This window comes from Schistocerca nitens, chromosome 1 (genome assembly GCF_023898315.1).
Source record: "Schistocerca nitens isolate TAMUIC-IGC-003100 chromosome 1, iqSchNite1.1, whole genome shotgun sequence".
NCBI classification, from domain to species: Eukaryota; Metazoa; Arthropoda; class Insecta; order Orthoptera; family Acrididae; genus Schistocerca; species Schistocerca nitens.
Window position 1 is genome coordinate 162892477 of NC_064614.1, and position 26693 is coordinate 162919169.

Consider the following 26693-nt stretch of genomic DNA (forward strand, 5'->3'; position numbering starts at 1 on the left):
AAGTCTACATGCAGAAGGCCCCAGTTAAAGAAGAAGGTCATCATGACCTTACCAGAACTTGTGTGAACAGCTTAAGATTTCTTTATCAGAGGAGATGTGAGACATTCCAGAGCTGGCTTTGCTATTTGTATTTGGACAACCACAGCTGTTCCATTAGTCATTTCATAGTAACTTCCACCATACAAAAGATAAGTGGTCATCAAGTTGTGTCGTAATAATTTCAAAATTTCAGGGGAGGAATGAGCATCCCCTAATTTTCATGTGTCTTTCACTGGTACCACTTTAAAAAGGGAGACCATGTTGAGGTTGACCATGACTTCACTTGGATTTCCCCTCCACCTGTCTTATAATACCAACAAACATTTGTGAGTTCTTAACATTGTGTCTGCAGTAACTGACTATAGGTGCCAATAGTTTACTTAAGTGCTTGTTCAGCCAGTAGGTTGGAGAGCCAATAGCACTAACTTCCTGCTAAGTGCCAATATGGGATCCCATGTGAGAATTCAGTATGTGGCTCACCAATTTTGTGATCATCAGACTTAGTCCTGATGACAATGATGGAGGCAATCATAGAAAGCTTCAGATTTTATCCAAATTTGACATGGCAATTAAAATGAGAACTTTTTACCATTTGATACTTTTCAATATCACACCTGACATTTATATGAAGGGTAAACTATACACTGCTGTAGTGAAACTAATGGACCTTTTTAATTCTTTGTTTCAGAGACACAAACACATTCACTGTGTCAGTTAATGTGGAACCAAGAAGCAAACTTAGTTTCAACATAACATATGAAGAGCTGTTAAGTCGTAAGCTTTCTTTGTACAAACATGTTATATCATTGGACCCAGGACAGGTAATTGAAAGCCATCTAATTTAAATCTTAACCTCACCAGGAACTGATGGAGTAAACATTTTAAAAATGCAGAGGCTTTCACAATAAATATACAATATGTTTCAAAGTCTTTGTGACAAATATCAATGTGGATAGACCACACAGTGGGGAATAACTTTCGTTAGAAACAAACTCTTGGCTGATACTTTCAAGCAATACTATGTGCCCTTTTGTATTCATGGGCCCTTAAAAAATAAGATTTCACCAAACTAGCAGAGTGTACAAACCAGGTGGTCAATTTACTACCCACCCCTGTAAAATGATAAAGTGACTGACAATAAGAAAACGATAAGAATGAGTGATATTTTAGATGTGAGTCAGGAACTTCAATTTTGCTTGACCTACCACCTTTTGCACAGAGCAGATGTCTGGATGATAGGCAATACACACTGCATACGATCACCACAGAGTGGCTATGCCATACCATCTCTCAGGGGCATAACCAGTCTTAAGTGATGCCTAATATTACCATGACATATCAGTGAATATTCTGTTTTTAACAAAATTTGTTCCCAATGGCATTTGTTGCAAAGACTTTAAAACACACTGTAGGTATTGTTGATCAGAGAATGTTCTGCAGAGACCTCTTTAATGCATTTGACTTACCAAATGTCAAGGCCAGATTATCTTGGGTTCTCAGCCAGTTTGTTTCGAAACCATAGCACTCTCTTTGCATTTGATAAGTTGCCACTAAGGATGCTTATGTGTTACCTATCTCACACATGTATATTGTCATGTATCACCTGTTGCTCCCATATGTGAGAATGACTAGTCAATAGAAAAGAGTTGGGGGCAAATGCTGCCCAAGTGTGGCTCTAAAAGACAAGCAATCAGAATGACAGACCAGCTATGATTAGACTGAAGAGTTCCTAGCTAATACAACACAGCTTGTTGTTCTTAACTGGCAGAAATCTTCAGATGTAAAAGTAGGTGTGCATGTATAGCAAGGAAGGATTATAGGACCAATACTCTGTGCAATGTATGAAAATGACATAGTGGATAATGTTAGAAGCTCTATGAGTTTGTGGATAATGCTTGAGTTGGGAAGAGACATGGATTTTGAGAAGTAGAATGTAATAGATCATTACTGGTAGTCATAGTAATACTTTTATACACTTTATTTGATACTCAGCAGCCTGACATAAATACAACATTGTTGAACAGTTACACTGTGCTCTACCACATTGCTGTTAGTGCTCATAATATTTAATGAGTTTAATTTGATAAACCTACTAGGTGCACTAAAATTTGTTCATGCAGACTGCATGTTGAATTACTAAACCTCACTTCAAATTGTATGTGCACAAATCCAATCACATTAAATTAGCAACCTTCAGAAACATACAAACCTTTTTATAAAACAAGGTATTAAACTGATTTATCCAACTTAAAAAAAATGCAGGTTGAAATTGTCTTTAAACAGATGAGCTTAATACAAAAACATTTACTGTTACTATACTGAAGAATGTTCAATAAGGACATTTGCTCAATGACAATTTTCATGAACATACACATTCTGCCTTTAGCCTTAACCCAAACAACAAGAAATTAAGCTGATTTCTTAACATCTATACTCCCTTTCTGACAAGTCAGGTTCCTGACATTTCTAGTATCTTCTCTCTCTGGTATTAATGTTAATTAGGTGTATCAGTGAATAAGACCCCAAGTTCGGAGCAGGTTGTCTTACTACCAGTTTCAATTATTATTACGTATATGTTTCTATAGGAGTGTAACCTATCCACCAATTCACTAATTCTTTGGTGGATAAGTTACACTTGTATGGAAACATGTTGATAATGCAATTCAGTTATGTTCTCAAACATAATTACTTTCTACTGGTTTGTCATAATATTGATACTCTCACTTTAAGTCTTCACAATGCCTTTTGAAGATTACTATGGTTCATGTACCATTTGCTTATGCAACATAGTCAACCACCTTAGCTTTAGCTTTAAATATTATCAATGCGTTTTGAAGATGTCCAAGGTTAACATACCATTTGCTTATGTAACATAGTCAATCGCCAGCTCCAATGTTTACCTTTCATGATGGATGCATTCACGCATTCCAAATCCATGCACCACAATCTCAGCCTCTGGAACAACTACCAACAGACAAGGCTCCAATCACACTACTGGCTGCCTCACCTCCAGTCAGAGTCCACACATTGCACTCTGCCTGTGTGTGCAGAGGGACTGCTAGTCTCACAGCAGCACACTCTCTGTTGCTGACCACAGCTACTTCCAGAGCTTCACTTCTTTCTCACTACCTGTCTCTACCTCACTCTGTGATTGTCTTCTCTCTCTTACTATGTCCAGCAATTATACTGTGTATAAGCACCACATAGTTGATGTCTTTAATAACAGCTGAATGATATGTTGACTAAAACTTAGTGTAATCTATAATGTGACATAGGTCAATGCTGATGTATATAGATAAGTCACAACACTATAAAACAATAGTGAAATGCATGGAAACCTGCAAAGAACTGACACTTGGTGGAGAGATTGTTAGTTGACTCTGAACACAAAGATATGTATCATGTTGCAGGTAAATAGGCATAAAGATACGTTGTTATTAGATTACATAATTGACAAAGAATAACTAGAAACAGAACATCCAATAAATATTTACTCTTAATTCTGGAAACTTTACCCAAGAGGATTCACTGAGGAAAAGAAAAGATCCAAAGAAGAGAAGCGTGTTTATCATGGATTCATTTAGTAAGTACAAAAGGGTCACAAAGAGGTTATCCAACTTCAGTGGGAGACAGGTCGCATTACAGTTTGGTTTACTGTTGAAATTCTGAGAGTGTTAATTCCTAGAATACTCAACCAATATATTTATCCCTGCACCACATATCTCGTACCCCTCTGTGTACTATCATTTCCTGAAAAACTCATTTTGATATCTTGAATGAGGCAAGATTTAAAAGAGGTGTCACATCAAACATAATGAGGTATCTTGAACTGAACAACCTCCTTAATGCCAAACAACATGGATTCTGAAAACATTGATCATGTGAAATCCAGCTTACACTTTACTCATATGACATTCAGAAAGCTTTGGATCAAGGCAGTCAGGTAGATGCAGTATTTCTTGATTTCCAAAAGCATTTGATGCAGTGCAACACCTATGCTTATCATCAAAGGTATGATCATATGACATATAAAGTGAAATTTGTGACTGGATTGAGGACTTTTTGGGAGGGAGGATGCAGTGTGTTATCTTGGATGGAAAGTCATCATCAGATGTAGAAGTAATTTCAGGTGTGCCCCAGGGAAGTGTGTTAGGATCCTTGCTGTTCATGTTGCATATCAGTGATCTTGCATACAATATTAACAGTAATCTCAGACTTTTTGTAGATGATGCAGTTATCTGTGATGAAGCACTGTCTGAAAGAAGCTGCATAAATATTCAGTCAGGTCTTGATAAGATTTCAAAGTGGTGCAAAGATTGGCAAGTTGCTTTAATTGTTCAGAAATGTAAAATTATGCATTTTACAAAAAGAAAAAATGTAGTATCTTATGACTATAATATCAGTGAGTCACTGTTGGAATCAGCCAATTCTTACAAATACCTCAAATACCCGGGTGTAACATTTTGTAGGGATGTGAAGTGGAATGATCACATAGGCTCAGTCATGGGTAAAGCAGGTGGTAGACTTCAGTTTATTGGTAGAATACTGGGGAAGCACAGTCAGTATACAAAGGAGATTGCTTACAAATCACTCATGTGGCCAGTTCTAGAATATTACTCAAGTGTGTTGGACACGTACCAAAGAGAAATAACAGGGGATATTGAACATATGCAGAGAAGGGCAGCATGAATGTTCACAGGTTTGTCTGATCTGTGGCAGAGTGCCACAGAGATTCTAAAAGAACTGAACTGGAATACTCTTGAAGATAGTTGTAATCTGTCTTGAGAAAGTCTATTAATGAGGTTTCAGGAACTGGCTTCAAGTGATGATTCTAGGAATATATTACAACCATCTATGCCTTGCTCACACAAGGATCATGAGGATAAGATCAAAGGCACAGAGGCATTTGAACAATCATTCTTCCCACACCCCATACGTGGATGGAACGGGAAGAAACTCTAATAACTGATACAATGGGACGTACCCTCTGCCACACACCTCATGGGGGTTTGTAGGGTATAGATGTAGATGTAGATGAAAATGTAGAAATCACCATGCATTGTGTTAATGTTATACAAAATACTGGACACTGTATTCCTTGTATGGTTTAGGCTGTTAATTTCTGTCTTAACAAATTTTAGCATTTCTCTTTTTCCCAATGTTCTGTATTACTTTTCTGCATCATGTTTTAAGAACTACCTTTTCTTCTTTTCTTCCAAAAGAAAGGAGTTTACCTTCTGAAAGAATGACAGTCTTTTGGCTTTGAAAGTGTTGCTTCCTATTTTCTGCTGCTTTTTAAACTAGTACGTCTTATCTACCTTGTGTCTTGTCTCCTGTATGCCTTATGTAGACGGACATGTTCAGTACAACATTGTCAAAGTTGATATGAAACTCTTGATGTCCTTTTTACAGACTGTTCGAGACCTCAGTGTAAACATACAGCTTAATGAAGCTAGATCTATAGTGAATGAAAGTGTAACTGCATATGGCACCTACTTCAGTAACTGCTGTGGAGATCACAACATTCGTGGTACAAGTAAGTCATCTGCTAGAAAATGAATTTTGTATTCATATGTAAAATAAGGGAAAGAATACCATTACCTATAGAGGATTGGTTCGTGATTTGTAAGTAGACAGAATGGCTGACAATACTTATCTTCAAGAAAAAAGTAAGAAGATTAGGATCTAACATCCCATCATCAGTGGGGTCATTAAAGACACAGAACAAGCTCAGAATGGTTATGGATGGGGAAGAAAATAGACTGTGCCCTTTCAGAGAAACCATCCCAGCATTTGACTTATGTGATTTATGTGGAAAACCTAAACTGAAATGGTCGATTGTGGATTTTAACTGTAAGTCTCCCGAATTTGAGTCCAGTATTACCTTCAGAAGAAGAAATTTTAAAAATTGCTGATAGACATTTCTATCTCCCCTCAACCTATTAACAGGTTGGTCCCTCTAATCCTGTAGTCTGAGTGGCCTGCCTCTCCTTTTTACTAACCTTCCCCAACTTATTTCCCTTTCTACCCAAGGATGGAGTTAACAGTTCTAAAAGTTAGGGTAGTTTTTTTCTATTGTTATATGTGCCCTTCAGCAGTACTTAAAAATTTGTTCCCTTAAGGTAAGTAATGGTCAGTCATTCTGTTTCTTTGTAATTTTATAGTAATCTATAATTTTTCAGTCTCACATTATTTCACAATATTAACTACTGCAATCACTCTGCAATCAACATCTATAGAATATTCCATCAGTAATTGGAAGAATGTAGACATATCAAAGTGGAAGTACACAGTATTGTTGTTGCAAAGCAATATTTATTTTATAGTTCATTAAGACCTGGCTTTTGGCTGTCTAGGCCATCCTCAGATAACTTAAGACCAAATAGATAGTTCACACAACACCAGCAACAGCTTATAGCTGCACAATGATTGTTTTTCAAAGATATGTGACCTTTCACAACTATATATCAATGGTATACAAAAGACGCAAGCTTAATGAAATACACAAAGAAGCTATGAACAAATAGACTTTATGTTACATAGCACTCAAAGATTAAAAGTACAAGTATGTACAGGCCACATCAGCACACAAATGAATACTGTCACAGACTACTATGTTATATGGACAAAATAAATGGTGGATGTGGTAAACAAGCTACGAAGGGGGTAGCAGAGGGGAGGAAGGAGTCAATGGAATGTGAGTGGGAAACAGGTACACTATTTAAAACAAGAATATTATCCAATGGTGAGAAAAATATTAACTGGCTGCAGCTACTCTAGAAACAGTGAATAATGAAACTGTATTTGATCATTAAGGATAAAGTCAGGATTCTGTGCTTGGTGTTTATTGGTAGCCAGAATTTCAGGTAATGTTCTCTTTCTGTCTTTCTTTGCTATGTGAAACAAAAGAGTATTAAAGTTTAACATCCTATCAACATTGAAGTCATTAGAGATGCAGTACAAGCTCAGATTAGGGAGTGATTGGGAGGGAAATTAGCTGTGCCCCTTCAAAGGAACCACCCTGATATCTGCCTAAATTGATTTAGGGAAATCATGGAAAACTTAAACCTGGGTGACCAGATGAGCATTTGAACTGTCATCCTCCTGAATGTGAGTCCAGTGTTTGCTCTACTGACAGTAAATTTAATATCATAAGAAAACATGTCCAGCAAAGGTGTAATATTTATTTTTTAGTTTCCAATCTTTCTTGATAAAAACTTTCTAATGCCAAGATCACATGAATATTTCTTTACTCAGAACGACAGGTTTCAACAAACCTTGGTGTCATCTTCTGGTCTTAAAAAATACTTTTGTTATGAAACATGTTCATTTTAAGTTGGACCTCGCACCAAGTTGTAATGTGGATAAAAACAGCACATTATAAAAGATTTGTCATAACCAAAATATTTAAAAACATAAAGCACCTTGTGCAGATGGCCATGTCCATATATATACCACCCACAGATGATTGTTACATCACAAAAACACAGTACACTGTAACATTTCTGTTTACATAAGCTGGGCATATTCTAAGCATCCAATGTTTAGAATGCGTCCAGCTTATGCAAACAGACATGCTACAGTGTACTGTGTTTTGTGATGTCTGTCAAAAATGGTTGTTTTAAATAAAGAAATATTTATGCAGTCTTGGTGTTAGAAAGTTTTTAGCAAGTAAAACAGATCACTCCTTCTGTCTTCTCAAAATGAGGAAATTCAATCCTTTCTTGTTCAGTCAGTCTAGTAGTTATGTCCATACCTGATTGATGTATACATAATTTGACACCTAAATTGCAGGAAATCCTGTAAATTCCACTGTGCTCTATAGCTGGAAGCTTGCATTTACTGTCGAACAGAATGTTGGCAACAGTATTCCTAGTACAGAAAACAGGTACATATTTCCCAGAATCTAGTTTGCAGGGAAGTACATGTGAAGTCCTAGCTACATGTAGCATGGGGGTGCAGTTGTTGTCAGTGTGACTTAGTGCCATCTGCAGAGGATACAAAAGTGTTGTTATCCTCTCTCTCTTCTTTCTACAAAGCATATCATCAATTGGGATAGGACTATAAATATTACTGTATGCAGTTTCTTTAATTATTTTTAATTCATGACAGTCAATGAAGCTAATGGAATACTTTAACCAAATCTTCTGATTTATGCACAAAATACATTTGACTCATAATTAATCCTCTGATTCAGGAGAGAAGAATCCAATAACTGTAACAAAACGTAACTCAGGGAAGTCGCTGCTTGTAAACTTCTCTCCAACTATGAAGCAGCAGCAGTTGGCACTGAGGAGAAAGGATGACTTGTCTCATCAGGTGGTGTTCACATATGATGTTGACAGAAAATCACGACCAGAGGGTGAAGTATTGGTTAGTTATGTGCTAAAACAGAGTGATGTGTATTGTTCCAGTAATCATGAACAAATGCTACACAACAATTTTTTTTTCAGTTAATGGATGGGTATTTTGTACATTTCTTTGTTCCAAGAGAACTCCCAGTGTTACCCAAACATGTTATATTTGTTCTCGATACAAGTGGATCAATGTGGGGGACTAAAATATCTCAACTTAAAGATGCTATGTCAGTGATATTGGATGATCTAAGTGAAAAAGACTACTTCAGCATCATCCAGTTCAACACAGATGTGGAGGTGAGCTATTAAATTGCTTTTTATTCATATATTTTAGCTAGATTGATAGTCTGTGCATTCCTCAATATCTTAATTTCTGTCAAATGTACCTAAATTACATTTCTACCTGTAGTATTCACACAACCACAATTTTAAAAATTTAGCTTGTGAAAAAAGGACCCAAAATAAAATTCAGAATTAAGCAAACATTTGTATAAAGTAACTTGAGGTTTCAGTTCTACTTGCTTCTTCCACATAACATCATAAAATCAATACAATACAATTGTGGTCATCAGTCTAAAGTTGATGTTAAACCAGGTTGGATGTTAAACCATTAATTCCTTCCTTCCAGTGTAGAGATAATCTTACTGGGTTTGTAGAATATTATTTCTTATAAAAGAAGTATTAGTAAAAGCTTGCTGATTAGTGCACTTTGAATGTTCAACTGTTGAATAGAGAAAAAATTGACTGTTTGTAAACTGATGACCATTTATTTTTGGAAGAAAGAATATCGTAGAGTAATTGCTTAGCCATAGCCTAGGTATTGTTTCCAGAGTGAAACTCTAACTATCTACGAAGTGTGCGTTGTCTTGAAACTTCTTAACAGATTCCAACAATGTGTCAAGCAATCAGAGAATAAACCTCATAAATTGCTCAAAAAATGGCAGAACTTTAACTGGGATCTATTATCCTCACTGTGGAACCATTTGAAACAGAAACTGAATGAAAAACAACAAGAAACTGTCATATAAAGAGGTTCTCTTTCACCAAGGCAAAACACTGCCAAACACTACAGCAGCTATAATAGCAAATGTGCATTTATTTAGTCTCAGAGTAGGTCTTTATCCACTATTTTCTTCAGTAAGGTCAAAATAACTACTTCCTATTCTCCAACCTGAAAATTTGTCTTGTAGAGAACAGCTTTGCTTCAAATGAGAAAGGCATCATTACTGTCCATGAGAATTTTGACAAAACCTGTTTCTATGGGAAAAAAACAACATTCTTGTTTAATATAATTCACAGCCACGGATGGAGATTTTGTTGAGGAATGAAAATGTATTTTTATTCCTAAATATGGTTATTTGCTTTTTGGGACACTTATCAAACAATCCTGATGGCTGCATGATCTCTAGTTTTAATGTACTCACAAGTATTTTTTAAAAATATTTTCTGCTACATATTAGTCAGTGAAATACATATTTACTCATACACTGATGACTCCTGGCAATACTGTTTTAAGATTTTAACTTTGTAATTGTCTGATTGATAACTCCTTCTAATTCAGGGGTTAATTCTTATTTAAAACTGGTAGCCCATATTAAAACAAAATAAATAAATAAATGAATAAATAAAATAAATAAAAAACCTGCTTTTTAAATGTAGTTGCATGCATGATTATAACCAAACATTATATTTTCATTAATGTTAACACTAATCACATATACATATCCTGTAAACTGACTCTTTCCGTATAATTTCGATAAGATAATCATTCAGATGATCTATGGAACATGTCACTAACTAACTAACTGAATGGCACCAGGATTCAGATTTAGGAGGATTATGGTTCAGTTTCCTATCTGGCTGTTCAGATTTTGTTTTTCTTTGATAACTGTAAATACTGGTATGTTTCCTTTGAAAGAGCATGCTACATTTCCTTCCACATCCTTCCCAAATTCAAGCTTGTGCTCTGTCTCTAATAATATCATCATTGACTGCATGTTAAACCCTAACTTTCTTTTTTCTTCCTCCTCCAAATGGCACCCAGAAGTCACCAAGCTCCAGGTTCCTGCTAATGAACAGACCATCACCACCATTATCATCATCATCATCTTATCCCCAGCAAGCTTATTCCAGTCCATCAGAGAAGCTCTGCCTTGGTCTTCCCACACATCTTTGCCTATTGGTTGGTATTCAGTAGCTTGTTTTAGTAAGTGTTCATTGCAAAGGATGGGAACAAGCCATTTTTGTCTACAGTCTTGAATATGTTTCTTGAACTGAAAGGGTTTCAATTCTCTTCTGATATATTCAGTGTGGATGTGACCCAAAAACAAATTCTGGTGAGCAGGTATTTTATGCCATCAACTCTGAATCCCCTGCCAGCAAAACATAGGCAGTTATAGGCCTTTCACCACTGGGATTTGAATCAGCCACTTCAGAGTTGAGCACCACCACTCAAGCATGTGTTAATCAACTTGGTTATGAAACTGGGGAAAAATGTAATCAAAAAACTAGCTGCTCATAGGAAGATGCAAATAGTCAATGTACTGGGTGATCAAAAAGTCAGTATAAATTTGAAAACTGAATAAATCACGGAATAATGTAGATAGAGAGGTACAAATTGACACACATGCTTGCAATGACATGGGGTTTTATTAGAACCAAAAAAATACAAACGTTCAAAAAATGTCCGACAGATGGCACTTCATCTGACCAGAATAGCAATAATTAGCAGAACAAAGTAAGACAAAGCAAAGATGATGTTCTTCACAGGAAATGCTCAATATGTCCACCATCATTCCTCAACAATAGCTGTAGTCGAGGAATAATGTTGTGAACAGCACTGTAAAGCATGTCTGGAGTTACGGTGAGGCATTGGCATCGGATGTTGTCTTTCAGCATTCCTAGAGATGTCGGTCGATCACGATACACTTGCGACTTCAGGTAACCCCAAAGCCAATAATTGCACAGACTGAGGTCTGGGGACCCGGGAGGCCAAGCATGACGAAAGTGGCGACTGAGCACACGATCATCACCAAACGACGCTCACAAGAGATCTTTCATGCGTCTAGCAACTTTTTTTTTTTTTTTTTTTGCTCTAATAAAACCCCATGTCATTCCAAGCATGTGTGTCAATTTTTACCTCTCTATCTACATTATTCCATTATTCCATGGTTTATTAAGTTTTCAAATTTATACTGACTTTTTGATCACCCGGTACAATGTGAGTAAGTCCACAATTAAGAGCAAAGTGCATGACTATCGATACTGACTGAATATTCAGCATCATAATGAAGTGAGAGTTTCTGTCGCTATATAGCTATTATCACAGCTGTGGTGCGGATATAGAAAAACTTCTCTCACACAGTGGTTACTGTTATAACAACAGAAGCACTTACATAGGAATGCGATAGAAAGTACATACACCACAATATGAACAGTAATGTTCTTAATATGCATAAATGATATGTCAGATGGTGTCTTCAGTACTATCACCTTGTTCACTGATGATGATGTTTCCTATAGGAGAGTATCACTTAATCTAATAAATGGCAGCTGTATGGATAAATTTAAGATAATGCTTACACCAAACAGAGAGAATTGTATTCAGTTGTGGCATCAGTGGTGAACATCTGAAGCACATCACTTCATTTCAGTACTGAGGAGTAGTACAGTGTTAGCAAAATAAAACTGGCCTGGAAAATTTTTATAAGACTGATGCAGAATTGACCCTTGTTAATGAACAGAAGAACTGCCCATCACAGGAAATGGTAGAAACTGTGATTTTGATGCACCAGTCATTTGCTGTCACATGTCAGTACATACACGTATCTCACATTCTCTGTCCTGAGTATTTGGCAGTGTCTTTGCATTTGAGTGAGGGGAGCAGACATGCTTAGTGACCATTTGAATGCAACAAACTGTGGTACTCATGGTAAAACATCAGGTGTTCTTTTCCAAGTGTTATGTGAAGCACAATTCATGAAAAATGTGTCCAGAACTGTTTGAACAGCAGTTTAAGGTTGGTATAGTTTTGGCAAAAGTCCGGCAAAGTATGTAATCCCAAACTTTGTGGCAAAAATGGTCTGAAAGTAACTCTGTAGCGAATAAAAAACTGTAACTATCTGAAAAAAATTTGAACACCAGACAACACTGCTCAAGTGCAGAAAATCCTGGAACGAAGCCTGACAAAGCCTCAACACCATTTCTATTTCTCTATTCAAGTGAAAATTAAGAGATTGCCAAATCAAAATGTTAACGAAGAGAGGCCTACATATGATTCCTTACAAATTTATTTTTGTGCATGAGTTGAAGTGTCCAGACTAATTTTCATGTGTAGTGTTCTTCTGGTAGCTTTTGAGTGAAGTTGAATCAGGACTTTTTGATCTTCAGTAATTCATTTCTTCAGGGGAGGCCTGCTTCAGCCTGTCATGATTCTCAAAAAACAAAAAAGTCATTAGGCATCAGAAAATCTCCATCAGCACTTTGAAGAGTCACTGCATAATCTAAAGACTGGTGTTCGGTGTGCAATGTCTGGTGTCCACATTGTAACACTATTCTTTCACCAAATTGTTAATGCTAACCAGTATGTTCAGACACTTTCCAGTTCATATGTGGATCAACTCACAGAAAATGAACAACTGTATGGATATTGTGAGAAAGATGGAGCAACAGCACAAACCACCTTGACAACTTTGTCATGAGTGCATGATGTATTGTCTGAGAAGAGCAAAATCAGTAGAAACAAGAAATAATCCTCACGCAATGGAAGAACAACAGCAGAACAATGAAAACTCTACTGTTGCTATCCCTCTGTCAAAGCTGCTATGTGTATCTCCCAGTTTGATAAATTGAAAACAGCCTTGTATCCGTGTAATGGTTACAATTTCCAGCATATTCTGTGATTTTCAGTAACAAGAGTTAATCTTTCATCAGTCTTATTGCAAATATTTTCGAGACCACTAGAATGAAATTTTCACTCTACAGCGGAGTGTGCGCTGATATGAAACTGCCTGGCAGATTAAAACTGTGTGCCGGACCGAGACTCGAACTCGGGACCGAGTTCGAGTCTCGGTCCGGCACACAGTTTTATTCTGCCAGGAAGTTTCATTTTCGAGACCAGTTTTATTTTACCTACACTGTACTAAGAGGTAAGATGAAATGGGGGAAAATGTAAAAATCATTATCTGCAAAGGTGAATGGAAAACCATGATCGATTGTAAGGACTCTGAGAAAGTGTAGCATTTCTGTAATTCTGCGGTATACTGATCCAACATTTAAATTTCTTACAAAGTAAGGGACATGCTGCTAGGATTATACCAGCTAGGTATTGTCCATACAAAAGAGTAACAGAGGTGCTTTTGGAACTAGAGGAACCCCTAGAGGAAAGGCATGTTGTTCTCATAAGTCTCTGTTAGTTAAATTTATCGGACTGGTATTCAAGAAAAAAAAAGTGTGATACTTCTGCAGCCACCATTTCATATCTTATTCAGCAATCATGAGAATAAAATAAGAGACATTAAGGGGCATGCTGAGGCATATAGGCAACAATATTTCCCTTGCTCAATGCATGGATGGAAAAGGACACAAAATCATTAATGTTGGTATGAAGTACATTTGGTTCTTAGTAGTTGACATTCCAGTTTGTCATTACATTAGTGCCATTAAACTGCATGAAATGTAATCAAAATATCCACGGGTGTGCTGCCAGTCTATAGTGCCCGTTGGACACTATAGACCGGCAGCACACCCGTGGATATTTTGATTATCAAATACGCCGGGAGAAACTCAAGAATCACTGCATGAAATGTAATACTGAAATTTTTGTCAGGTCATTGCACAGCATGAGGAAATAAGACAGTGGTACAGAAATTAATAATTGACTACTTTCTGGCAACATTTGTCCATATTCCAAGACAGTAATTTCAAATTCATATTCAGGTTACTCATACTGTAATAACTTGTTCATTGAAGAGCAGCAGAAGCTAATACTTCCAATACCTTTTTGCTTCTAAACAGGAATGGTCACCTCATCAGCAGGATTCTGTTGGGCTTAGGCCCGAATGTTCTACTTTCAAAGCAACTTCACTAAATATACAGTTGGCAAAAGATTATGTTAAATCCATGGAAGCCACAGGAGGTAAGTGTAGGTATTACATTACCATCATTGTTTTTATACTTATTATTACATACTTTTAGGTAGATTTTGGGTAATTACAAATTATTACCCCCCATGAACCATGGACCTTGCCGTTGGTGGGGAGGCTTGCGTGCCTCAGCGATACAGATAGCCGTACCGTAGGTACAACCACAACGGAGGGGTATCTGTTGAGAGGCCAGACAAACGTGTGGTTCCTGAAGAGGGGCAGCAGCCTTTTCAGTAGTTGCAAGGGCAACAGTCTGGATGATTGACTGATATGGCCTTGTAACAATAACCAAAACGGCTTTGCTGGTACTGCGAACGGCTGAAAGCAAGGGGAAACTATGGCCGTAATTTTTCCCGAGGGCATGCAGCTTTACTGAGAGCTGCATCAAACCAGTCTCGGGACTGAAGACCACAACAACAACAACAAATTATTAAAAGTACTGCTTAGAAGTTTTAAGAGAAACTCACGGAAAAATCCATTGTTGAGCCTCTAAGAAACTTTGTCTGCAGTTAAGGCAGAATAATAAGTAAAACAGTTTCATAATTATCCCCATCAGACTCAGGGCCAGAAGTTCAGTCACTATGTTGCAAATACAAATAGAACTTCGACTGCATAGTGGAAATATTTTTACCACGAAGACACTACATACTCTGTCCCTCTCCTCCTTCTCCTGCTCTCTGTTCTTCTTCTCCTCCTCCTCCTCCCACTCTCACTACCCATCTCCTCCTTCCTATGTCGTTCTCCTCCTCCCACTCTTTCTATCCATTTCCTCCTACCCCTCTCTTCGTCCATCTGCTTCTCCCCCATCTCTGTCCTCCTCTCCCTCTCATTATACATCTTTTCCTCACCCTCTCTATCCATATCCCATTCCCACTCTCTCTGTCTGTCTCCTCTGTCTATGTCCTCCTCCTCCCCCTTCTCTGTCCATCTCCTACTTCCCCCTCTCACTATCCCACTCCTTCTCACCCCTCTGTCTCTTCATGTCCTTCTCCCCTTTCTCCATTTATTTCCTTCTTCTTCTTCTTCTTCTTCTTTTTCTCCTCCTCCTCCTCCCCCCCCTCCTCTTCCTTGTCCTCTCCCTTTCTCTCCATCCATCTCCAACTTCAACCACCACTTCTATCCATCTCCTCCTCTTCCTTGTCTCTGTGCCCACCAGGTCACCCCCCCCCCCCCCCCCCCCCCCGTATTTCTTTCCAGATGCTGTTATGTGTACCAGGTTTGGTTGAAACTGATCCATTGACTTAGGAGGAGATATGGAAAACACACACACACACACACACACACACACACACACAACTTTCTGTATACAATTACATTTTTATTATATATTTACAATCTTTTATACTAATAAAGAATAATGTAACACTTAAATGATATTTCTGTGAACAGTTGCGAATACATAGCAGGATATGTAACCACTTTTATCCAGTTCATCATTGCATTCAACAACTAACATTTATTATGATAGTTCTTGGTATAAACAATAACAAGAAAGGCAGATCAGAAAGGAAACATTACAATATTTTATCACATAAGAAATTGTACTTTTAAATTAAAATGAAAGTTCTTATAGCACTGAAACGTATGTAACTTCCATTAAAATAATCTCCTCTAAGAATGTGATAAGTATTACTTGGAAGGTATTAAAAAGTAGAAATGAAAGAGGAGATGCTTGAGCAGTAAATAACAAGCTCATCACAGATAGAACTCAAATATGGGTTTTAATAATTTATTTTCTGTTGGTAGCACACAATTTAGAACTGAACAGTTTCTTAGCAGATAAAAAAGAGCATTTCAAAACATGTTTCATTAAACTGAATTATGCATTACATGTCTAAAATAAGATTTTAATATTACCAACATTCTTAAAATTTTCTAGAGCTTATGGCGAAATCAGTAACCTATTATTGTTCATATAAACTTTTTAATATATCTAAAAAGAAAGAAAGTGATGAGACTTACCAAACAAAAGCGCTGGCAGGTCGATAGACACACAAACAAACACAAACATACACACAAAATTCTAGCTTTCGCAACAAACGGTTGCTTCGTCAGGAAAGAGGGAAGGAGAGGGAAAGATGAAAGGAAGTGGGTTTTAAGGGAGAGGGTAAGGAGTCATTCCAATCCCGGGAGCGGAAAGACTTACCTTAGGGGGAAAAAAGGACGGGTATACACTCGCACACACACACATATCCCTTTAACAATTGTCTGATGGAGAAATAACGACGTTAAAACCTGTGGGAAGCGGCTAAAAACGATCGGTGATGTGAAAAAATGGAAATGGAAATAAAGCAAAAGTTATTAAAACTAGCCGAAAAGGTTGTTTGATAGCTGAAAGGAACTGTTTGTGAACTAGAAATGGTGGATTTTATAGCAGTAGCGGAAAAAAAAATTTTTTTGGTTATGGTTTGGAAGTGGGTTACGTATTATTACGTATTATTGAGTATATATCGGCGGGATAAAATTGTATAGTGGATTACGGTAAAAAGGAGAAGGTGAATACAAAGTGAAACTACTGGCAAAAACAGAAGGAGGAAATAAGACGACAGAAAAGACTTCGAAATGTGACAGTGACAATAACAAACGTAATTGTTGGGTTCAAATTAATGATATGAATATAACAGAGGGAAACATTCCACGTGGAAAAAATATATCTAAAAAGAAAGAAAGTGATGAGACTTACCAAACAAAAGCGCTGGCAGGTCGATAGACACACAAACAAACACAAACATACACACAAAATTCTAGCTTTCGCAACAAACGGTTGCTTCGTCAGGAAAGAGGGAAGGAGAGGGAAAGATGAAAGGAAGTGGGTTTTAAGGGAGAGGGTAAGGAGTCATTCCAATCCCGGGAGCGGAAAGACTTACCTTAGGGGGAAAAAAGGACGGGTATACACTCGCACACACACACATTTGGGATATGTGAGTGTGTGCGAGTGTATACCCGTCCTTTTTTCCCCCTAAGGTAAGTCTTTCCGCTCCCGGGATTGGAATGATTCCTTACCCTCTCCCTTAAAACCCACTTCCTTTCATCTTTCCCTCTCCTTCCCTCTTTCCTGATGAAGCAACCGTTTGTTGCGAAAGCTAGAATTTTGTGTGCATGTTTGTGTTTGTTTGTGTGTCTATCGACCTGCCAGCGCTTTTGTTTGGTAAGTCTCATCACTTTCTTTCTTTTTAGATATATTTTTTCCACGTGGAATGTTTCCCTCTGTTATATTCATATCATTAAACTTTTTAATACATTGAGATAAAAATAGCACTTTTAATAATGACAGTTTCTCAGTCTGATTTAAATATGCTGCCACATAATGACAAAGACAAAAAATAGTAAAGACCTGCTAAATCATCTCATGGTTGTCAACATTTTCAAAACTTTTTAGTAGAACTGACAGATGTCTATATATTATTGATAATATCAAACACTGTGAGCGTTATGTAAAACCTGACTTCTACACATCTTCAGTGCAGTAACGTAGTCAATGTAAGTAGGTGTTGTAAACTGAGTTTCTCCTTGATGGGGCACAGCTACAGTGGCCTGAATAATCATAAGCACCTCAACATACCACACATTACCATGTTTTGTGACAAATTACGTAGTAGCTCTTAAATAAAAATATGTTAAAAACATTTTTGACTTTATTCCAAACCCTTGAGGACCATTTCATTGGGGGTATGTGGCAGGGACATTAACATATCTTTTTTCTATTTTTTTGTTATTGTGTATTCTTGTTATGACATGTTCTACAGACCTGAGGATCTTGTATCTCTAGTCTAATTCAGAGACAACCTGTTTGTGTTTTAGAAAGAACTTTCAACTCTTTAGGCTATGTTAATCTTGATATGATCTACATCTACTTCTACATGCACACTCCACAAGTTGTGATGCCTGGTGGAGGGTACCTTGCACCACTATTAATCATTTCCTTTCCTGCTTCATTCACAAATGGGCTGAAGGAGAAACAGCTCTTTATATGCCTCTGTAAAAGCCCTAATTTCTCTAAATTTGTCCTTGTGGTCCTTACTGAAATGTATGTTGGTGGCAGTAAAATGTTCTGCACTCGGCTGGAAATGCTGGTCCTCTAAAGTTTCTAAATAATGTTTTGTGAAAAGAATGTCTTCCCTCCAAGGTTTCCCATTTCAGTTCACTCAGGTTTTCATCATAACAGCCAGTAACAAATCTAGCAGCATGCCTCTGAATTCTTTCAATGTCTTTCTTTAATCCAAATTGGTTAGGAGCACAAACACTTGAGCAGTACTCAAGAACGTGTTGCTCTAGTGTTCTATGCATGGTCTCATTTATGGATTAGCTACACTTTCCCAGAATTCTGCCAATAAAACAAAGTCAGCCATTTGCCTTTGCTACTACTAACCTCATCTGCTCATTCCACTTTATGTTGCTTTGCAACATTATGCCTAGATATTCAAACAACATGACTGCGCCAAGCAGTGCACTGCCAATACTGTATTCAAACATTGCAGAACTGTTTTTCCTATTCATATGCATTAATTTACATTTTTCTACACTTAGAGAAGCTGCTATTCATCACACCAAGTAGAAATTCTGTCCAAGTTATCTTGTATCTTCACAGAACCGATCAATGACAACACTTTTCAGTACACGGTAGTTGAATATTGCTGCTCACTCTGTTACACTGTTTATTTTTATAGAGCTCAAGAGTGGTCCTATCACACTTTCTTGGGTCACTCCTGACAATACTTTTGCCTCTCATGAACTCTCACCATCCATGACAATGTACTGGATTCTATTACATTAGAAGTCTTTGGAGCCACTCACATTTTTGGGAAACTATTCTATATGCTCAGATCTTTGTTGAACATCTGCAGTGGGGCACTCTGTCAAATGCTTTGCAGAAATTTAGGAACATGGAATCTGCCTGTTGTCCTTCTTCCATAGTTCTCAACATATTGTGCAAGAATAAGACAAGATGAGTTTCACACGAGCATGCTGATTTGTGGCCATAAGATTTTCTGTCTCAAGGAAATTATGATACATTACAATCAATAAATTGTGCTCAATGGAAATATTTTGTGGCCAGGTAAAAGGTTTTTGCTTTTGTTGTGATATAACAGTGCTAATGTTTAACTGTTATGGCAATAACATAACATTTAGGATGGGAACAAAAAAATGGGAAAAGTAACGTCTTGCCTGAAGATGAATGATGGATGGCTTGTAGGCATGCTTAACTATCTAAAAATATCTTGATCTTTAATGTACTATGGCAAGTTTGACACAGCAGGTTCGTCATTTTTGTCTTGTCTATATAATATTTCACAGTGTGTAGATCTGTAGATCTATCGACTCTGTATTCATCAAATAACAATAGATATTGTTAATCTGAAGCAGTGCCATAGGGCTCTTTCTTAGTATACAAAAGAGCAGAACTAGCATAGAGAAGACATCTGGGTTGGTCATTGAATTATTGTGCATATAATGGAAACAACAATTTGGCAGAACACTCGGAAGCACGCTATTTATCAGTCATCCTGAGAGATCACTTGTTACTATTCTCTATACATACAGTAAAATCCATTGGGTAATACAAACAGCTTATAAACTGAAAGGCAAAACTTTCATCTTAATAATAATGGAGATTTTCCATTATATTTAAAGTATTCATGATTGTAGTTATGGCTGACTTAAAATAAGAAAACTAGTTAATTTTGGACATTTTAATTCAGTATTCATGTCTGGGGAAAATTCTATTCAGAGACATAATTTTTCAGAAACAAGTCATAATATTTACACCTGTTGTTAGTCATAGAGTATACTGCACAGGCCTCTTCAAAATGGCTTATCACTTTGACAACTCTTTGATTGACTGATTTATTTATTCATTCATAGAAAAATATACATTGAACAGTTGACGTCAAATGTTTGTACAATATTTCTTATTAAAATAAATATCCCTCTTACAGTATTTATACCTTCTATACTTAGTTTTACTTTTCTAATCATGTCAGAAATTGTTACACAGTACAACATTCACAAACACTGAGTGAATTTCTATAGTTATTTTAAGTACTCATTTACAGTGTAATAATATTTAGTAAACTTGTTTTTTAGCGTTTGACTACAGGTATGGGGATCATTTACATCTTTTATTTCTTGTAGCAGTCAGTTGTACAATTTTATTCCATGGTGTAATATACTATTTTGAGTTTTTCAATTGTTTCTTCTGTTTGGATGTAAACAGTGTATGGATTTGGTTCCACAGTCATATATTGTGCTGTTTTCAGTGTACATATAAGGGGCGTTCAAAAAGAAATGAGCTGGAGGCATAATTACAGAAACCAGTACCTGTGTGGTAGAAGTATTTACCCTGGCTATTGAGACACTTGTTCCACTGTGACACAAGGCGATGAATGGCTCTCTCGTAAAATCCCCAGAACTGTGATGTTAACCAGTTCTGCACGTACAGCTGGACATCGTAGTCTGAGGTGAATCATTTGCCCCTCAGATCCTTTGTAAGGGGACCAAAAATGGCTTAATCACAGGGAGAGAGGTCCGGACTGTATGGAGGGTGGCTGAAAACCTCCCATTTGAATTTCTGCAGGAGAGCCATGACTGTTGGTTCTATGAGGCTTTGCACTGTCGTGGAGCAGAATGCGACTGCCTGGTCATTTTGATTTGATCACTTGGCGAAGATTGGTCAAGGTTTGTGAGTAACACTGGGCATTCACTATTGTCCAGTGCTACAGGAAGTGAATCAGAATGGAGCCATCTTGGTTGAAGAAGAAGGCTCTGAGGGGCAAATGATTCACTATGGACGACAATGTCCAGCTGGACGTACGGAACTGGTTAACATCGCAGCCCTGGGAATTTTATGAGACAGCCATTCACCACCTTGTATCACAGTGGGACAAGTGTCTCAACAGCCAGGGTCAATGCTTCTAACATACAGGTACTGGTTTCTCTAATTATGCCTCCGGCTCATTTCGTTTTGAACACCTCTCATATTACAATTTTTTCATATGTACATTATGCTGTGATAGATCTACTCACAAGGAACTGTCAGAATTTCTAGCTTTTTGAATAATTCTTTACAGGTGCCATGTTACTACTATTCATTACCATTCATACAGCTCTTTTCCGTACCTTGAAAATAGTTTGTATGTTTCCAGCACTTGTTCCCAAAACATTTTCCCATAACTGAGGACTGAATGCATGTATTCATAGTAGGCTACTGGTGCAAGGAGTCACAGGGCATAACATGCTAAAGACAACCTATTTGCCAAAATTCCCACATGTTCTGTCCATTTTGGTTAACAGTCTACATTCATCTCCAAGAATTGGGTATCAGTTACACTATCTAGTACATCATTGTTTGCTTTTAGTGTAGTATTTCTGTTTTTTTTTTATTTAGTTGGAATTTTATACAGTTCTTCTTTTTCATTTTTAAAGTTACTCTGTTCTTCAACAACCAGTTGTGGACATCTCTGAGAGCTTCATTGGATTTTTCTGTTAACTGTGTTGAATTTTTGTCCCTAACCACTATGGTGCTGCAGTCAGCTTTCCAAATATGACTTGAACTAATTCTTTGCCATATCCCTTACTCCTCTCCATTCTGATTATCATAATAAAATTCTATGGTCAACTGTGTCAAATACCTTTGATGAGTCCAAAAAAATGCCTGCTGCATTGTCACTCTTGTCTGGTGCTTTGAGTATGATTTTAGTAAACTGTGTTATAGCTGACTGTGTACCTCTTTTGGATCTGGAAACAAACCATTCGTTGGAGAGAAGGTTGTACTTAGTTAAATACTTCATTAGCATATTTTTCATTATGGTTTCTATTGTTTTGGAAATTCAATATAACAAAGATTTTCTACATTTTCTGCATCACCGTTTTTTAGTATTGGTATTGCTTTTGTCTCTTGCAGGTATTCAGGCAAGTAGTTAGATCTCTAAGATTCATTAATTACAAGGTCAACAACTTTGCTTCCGCCATTTGCCACTAGGTGGCGACAACAGTAAATAGCGGTCGAAAGAAACAGATCACAGACATCAGGCAGTTAGCTTGGACCTCAATCAACATAACCTCATTCAAACATTAGTTGATTTGTTTCTGCATCATAAAGTTGTTCTTGATTGAAAATGTCAGTTTACGAGCCTAATTTTCATCATTTGCAGGAGGTGTTACTGTTTTTTTTCAATATGAAGATAACAGCGGCTGAGTCTCATCGAATGCTCTCAAGTACATATGGTAAGGATGCTATAAGTCAAAGAATGTGCCATGAGTGGTTTCAACACTTCAAGAATGGTGATTTTAACATCATAGACCGGCATAGTGGTGGAAGAGAGAATGTTTTCGAAGATGCGGAATTGGAGACATTGCCGAGTGAAGACTCGCTTCAAACTCAAGAAGAATTGGCACAATTAGTGGGAGTGACACAGCAAGCCATTTCAAAATGTCTCAAGTCTATGGGCATCTTTCAGAATGAAGGAACTTGGGTCCCGTGTGAGCTGAAACCAAGAGATATTGAACGGCATTTGTGTGTTTGTGAACAGTTGATTCAGAGGCAAAAACAGAAGGGATTTCTGCATCACATTGTGACTGGGGACGAAAAATATGTTCATTACAATAACCCTAAATGCAAAATATCATGGGGATATCCCGGCGATGCTTTCATGTCGATAGCCAAACCAAATATTCACGGCTCCAAGATCATTTGGTGGGACCAGCTCAGTGTCATGTACTATGAGGTGTTAAAACGAAGTGAAACAATCAAAGGTGCTCGTTATTGAACACAATTAATGCATTTGAGCAGAGCATTAAAAGACAAATGGCGAGAGGCACAATAAAGTGATTTTTCAGCATGACAACACTCGACCCCATGTTGCAAAAGAGGTCAAAACGTACTTGGAAACGTTAAAATGGGAAGTCCTACCCCACCCGCTGTATTCTCCAGACATTTCTCCCTCTGACTATCACCTGTTTAGATCAATGGCACGTGGCCTGGCTGACCAACACTTCCAATCTCATGAAGAAGTCACTAATTGGATTAATTCGTGGATGGCTTCAAAAGATGAACAATTTTTTTGATGTGGGATTCGTACACTGCCTGAAAGATTGGAGAAAGTAGTGGCCAGTGATGAAAAATACTTTGAATGATACATGTACAACCAATTTGTTTCATTAAAGCCTCAAATGTTGGAGAAAAAATGGCGGGAGCAAAGTTGTACACCTTGTATTATTGTTAATGAGGTTTTTATGTTATTTACGCATTTCTTAATGACACTGACTGGGATCTCATCTAACCCTGTGAATTTTTTATTGTTTAATTGATGTATTACCTGTGCCACTTCTTTCTCTGTTGGAAATTTCTCTTGCAGTTTCTTCTCAATGCCACTGAAGTATTCATTAATGAAGTTTCTTTTTTTTTTCAGGTAGCAATACCTTTCTATAAGTTACCCTTTAATTTTTGTAACATTCTCAAAAATCTGGGTCAGTCCAGTTATTTTTGATGGATGTGTGATACCTTCGAGTTTCAGATAATATTCTGACAACTCTGGTCACCATTTTTTTTCATCATGTACTTATTGAACATTTTGTTTACATTTGTTTCTCCATATACTTCCTCCCACCCCTCATGTTGTAACTGAGATTGTAACTGACATAGGTTTGATTCTGAGACTCTACATATGCATTCAATTAGCAGACTTTTCCTCAAAAATATTTGATTTTAATATCTGACACAGATGATCTGATAGGCCTAGATTTTGAACAAGTAGCTGGCAGTACTTTCTTTCTATGTGTATTGATACATAGTCTATTACTGAGGAAAATTGTTTGGCCACTTTAGTTGGACAGTTTATGAGAGATGTTACATCATAGTTGCAGAGAATATTCAAAGAAATAATAAATTTTTGACAAAATAATTTAACTGAATGGATAAAAAATCTACTCACCAAGAGATGGCAGAACACATACAACCCTGTTTTATGTGCATGTTCTGCCATCGCTTGGTGAGCAGATTTTTTACGTATCCAGTTAAATTATTTTGTAGGAATATTCAGGCATGTACTACTATCATCTGATGTCACTGCATTGAAATTTAAATCTCCACATATGAGAATGTTGATTTGTGGATTATATACATTGTCTACACTCTGTCTGAGTTTTGAGACAAAAATGTCTATATTATCACTGGGGGATCTATACACACAAAATACAATTAATTTTTGTGATGTGCGGTTTTTTGTTATTTCAACCACTGATCATTCAAAATTTTTGTCTTTACTTAATGCTATAAGGTATTTTATAATTTTAAATGTAATACCTTTTTGCACATAAATGTGTGAACCCCCAACCCTTCTTGGAAATTCTACTATGAAAGATGGGGGTCACGTATTTATGTGAAAATAGGTATTAAATTTAAAACTGGAAAAGATCTTAAAGCATTAAGGGAGAAAACATTTTCTAATTATTGTCTTTTGCTGTTAAGAAATACTACTCCTGCCACAAATCATTGTATAATTGTACACTATTATGGAGATCACATTAGATGGGTAGATCACATAACTAATGAGGAGGTATTGAATAGAACTGGGGAGAAGAGGAGTTTGTGGCAAAACTTGACAAGAAGAAGGGACCGGTTGGTAGGACATGTTCTGAGGCATCAAGGGATCACAAATTTAGCATTGGAGGGCAGCATGGAGGGTAAAAATCGTAGAGGGAGACCAAGAGTTGAATACACTAAGCAGATTCAGAAGGATGTAGGTTGCAGTAAGTACTGGGAGATGAAGGAGATTGCACAGGATAGAGTAGCATGGAGAGCTGCATCAAACCAGTCTCAGGACTGAAGACCACAACAACAACAACAACAACATGGAGATCACGCAAAATAGCCTGAAAAATCTGATTAAACTACAGAACAATAGAGCTAAAGATGCCACAGCTAGTACATAACAAGTAGCCTTCGACATCTGAAGTAAATTATGCTCACTCGGATAGCCCTCTATTAATGTAATAAAGTGTCTTGCTATTGTAGTATGCCTTGCTTATTTATTTATCTTGGTATGTTCAGCTCCTGTAAAATTGAGCACTGCACACTGGCTGAATTGCAACACCGCTTTAAGTTTCTGTACATTTTTGTTGACAAATTAGTAGCTTTCCTTATTTTTGTGGTGTCATATTCTTTTGTCTGATCTCATACTGCCTGAAAAACGTTCATCATATTCTCTTTGGATACTTATTGTCATGCACCTTATAATAAGTATTTTTCTTATAGGAACTAATATTTATGAAGCTTTGAGGAAAGCTCTTCAATTAGCATCAAAGAGGCAGTATAACACCGAAAACAAAAATGCAACTGACCTTCCTCAACCAATGATTCTCTTCCTCACGGATGGTGTTGCCACCATAGGCCAGATCCGTCCTTCCAGGATTCTTGCTGGAGTAAGGGCACATAACACAGAGACTAAGGTATCTTCCTGCTCTTGCCTTTTCACTCTTATTAACTCATGCATGATGTTTTAGCAGTAATCTCCACTTTGTACATACCGTACCTTCCACATTTAAGCTCTCAGTTTTTCAAATCTTGTCTGGTGGAATCCCCAACAATCAGTCTTTCCTTCTCAACCCATCCAGTAAGTCTCCCCTGACCCAGGGTTCTGGGCAACTTTTCCAAACTCTACTCCTTTTCGAAAACCCCACCAGTCCTTTTCCTTCACCCCTTCTTCCTTCCCCGTCAACCCTTCTGCCAGAAGGCAATAACACTGTCACAAAAAATTAGATCAAAACAATATGTATTAGGATACTATGTTCCACTATATCAAAGTATAAAGGATTTAAGTGTTGTTTGCAATTGCAGAGTAAACTCTGTGAAACCAAGCAAGTGGAAAGCTGGTACCAGTTTTTAAAAGGGATTATGAGATGTTTATGAACTATTTTGACAATGAGGATATCTTTCTTGAACCTGGTGGCACAACAGACGAATAATAAAAGATATTTCATACGGTGAAGTGCTGCAAACTGTTTATATGTCTCAGGTTGTGTCTGTATATGTGCAGATGGATATGTGTGTGTGTGTGCGAGTGTATACCTGTCCCTTTTCCCCCCTAAGGTAAGTCTTTCTGCTCCCGGGATTGGAATGACTCCTTACCATCTCCCTTAAAACCCACATCCTTTTGTC

At 37.2% G+C, this 26693-nt stretch overlaps 1 protein-coding gene across 1 annotated transcript in view; it reads left to right on the forward strand.

Moving 5' to 3' along the window:
- Positions 1–26693, forward strand: part of LOC126234132 (inter-alpha-trypsin inhibitor heavy chain H4-like) — a 122357-nt gene that overhangs the window by 76466 nt on the left and 19198 nt on the right. Inside the window, exons 4-9 of the mRNA XM_049942911.1 lie at positions 728–860; positions 5452–5575; positions 8237–8412; positions 8493–8693; positions 14412–14532; positions 25791–25984. Of these exons, the coding sequence (XP_049798868.1) occupies positions 728–860; positions 5452–5575; positions 8237–8412; positions 8493–8693; positions 14412–14532; positions 25791–25984 (949 nt within the window). The remainder of the gene's footprint in view (positions 1–727; positions 861–5451; positions 5576–8236; positions 8413–8492; positions 8694–14411; positions 14533–25790; positions 25985–26693) is intronic.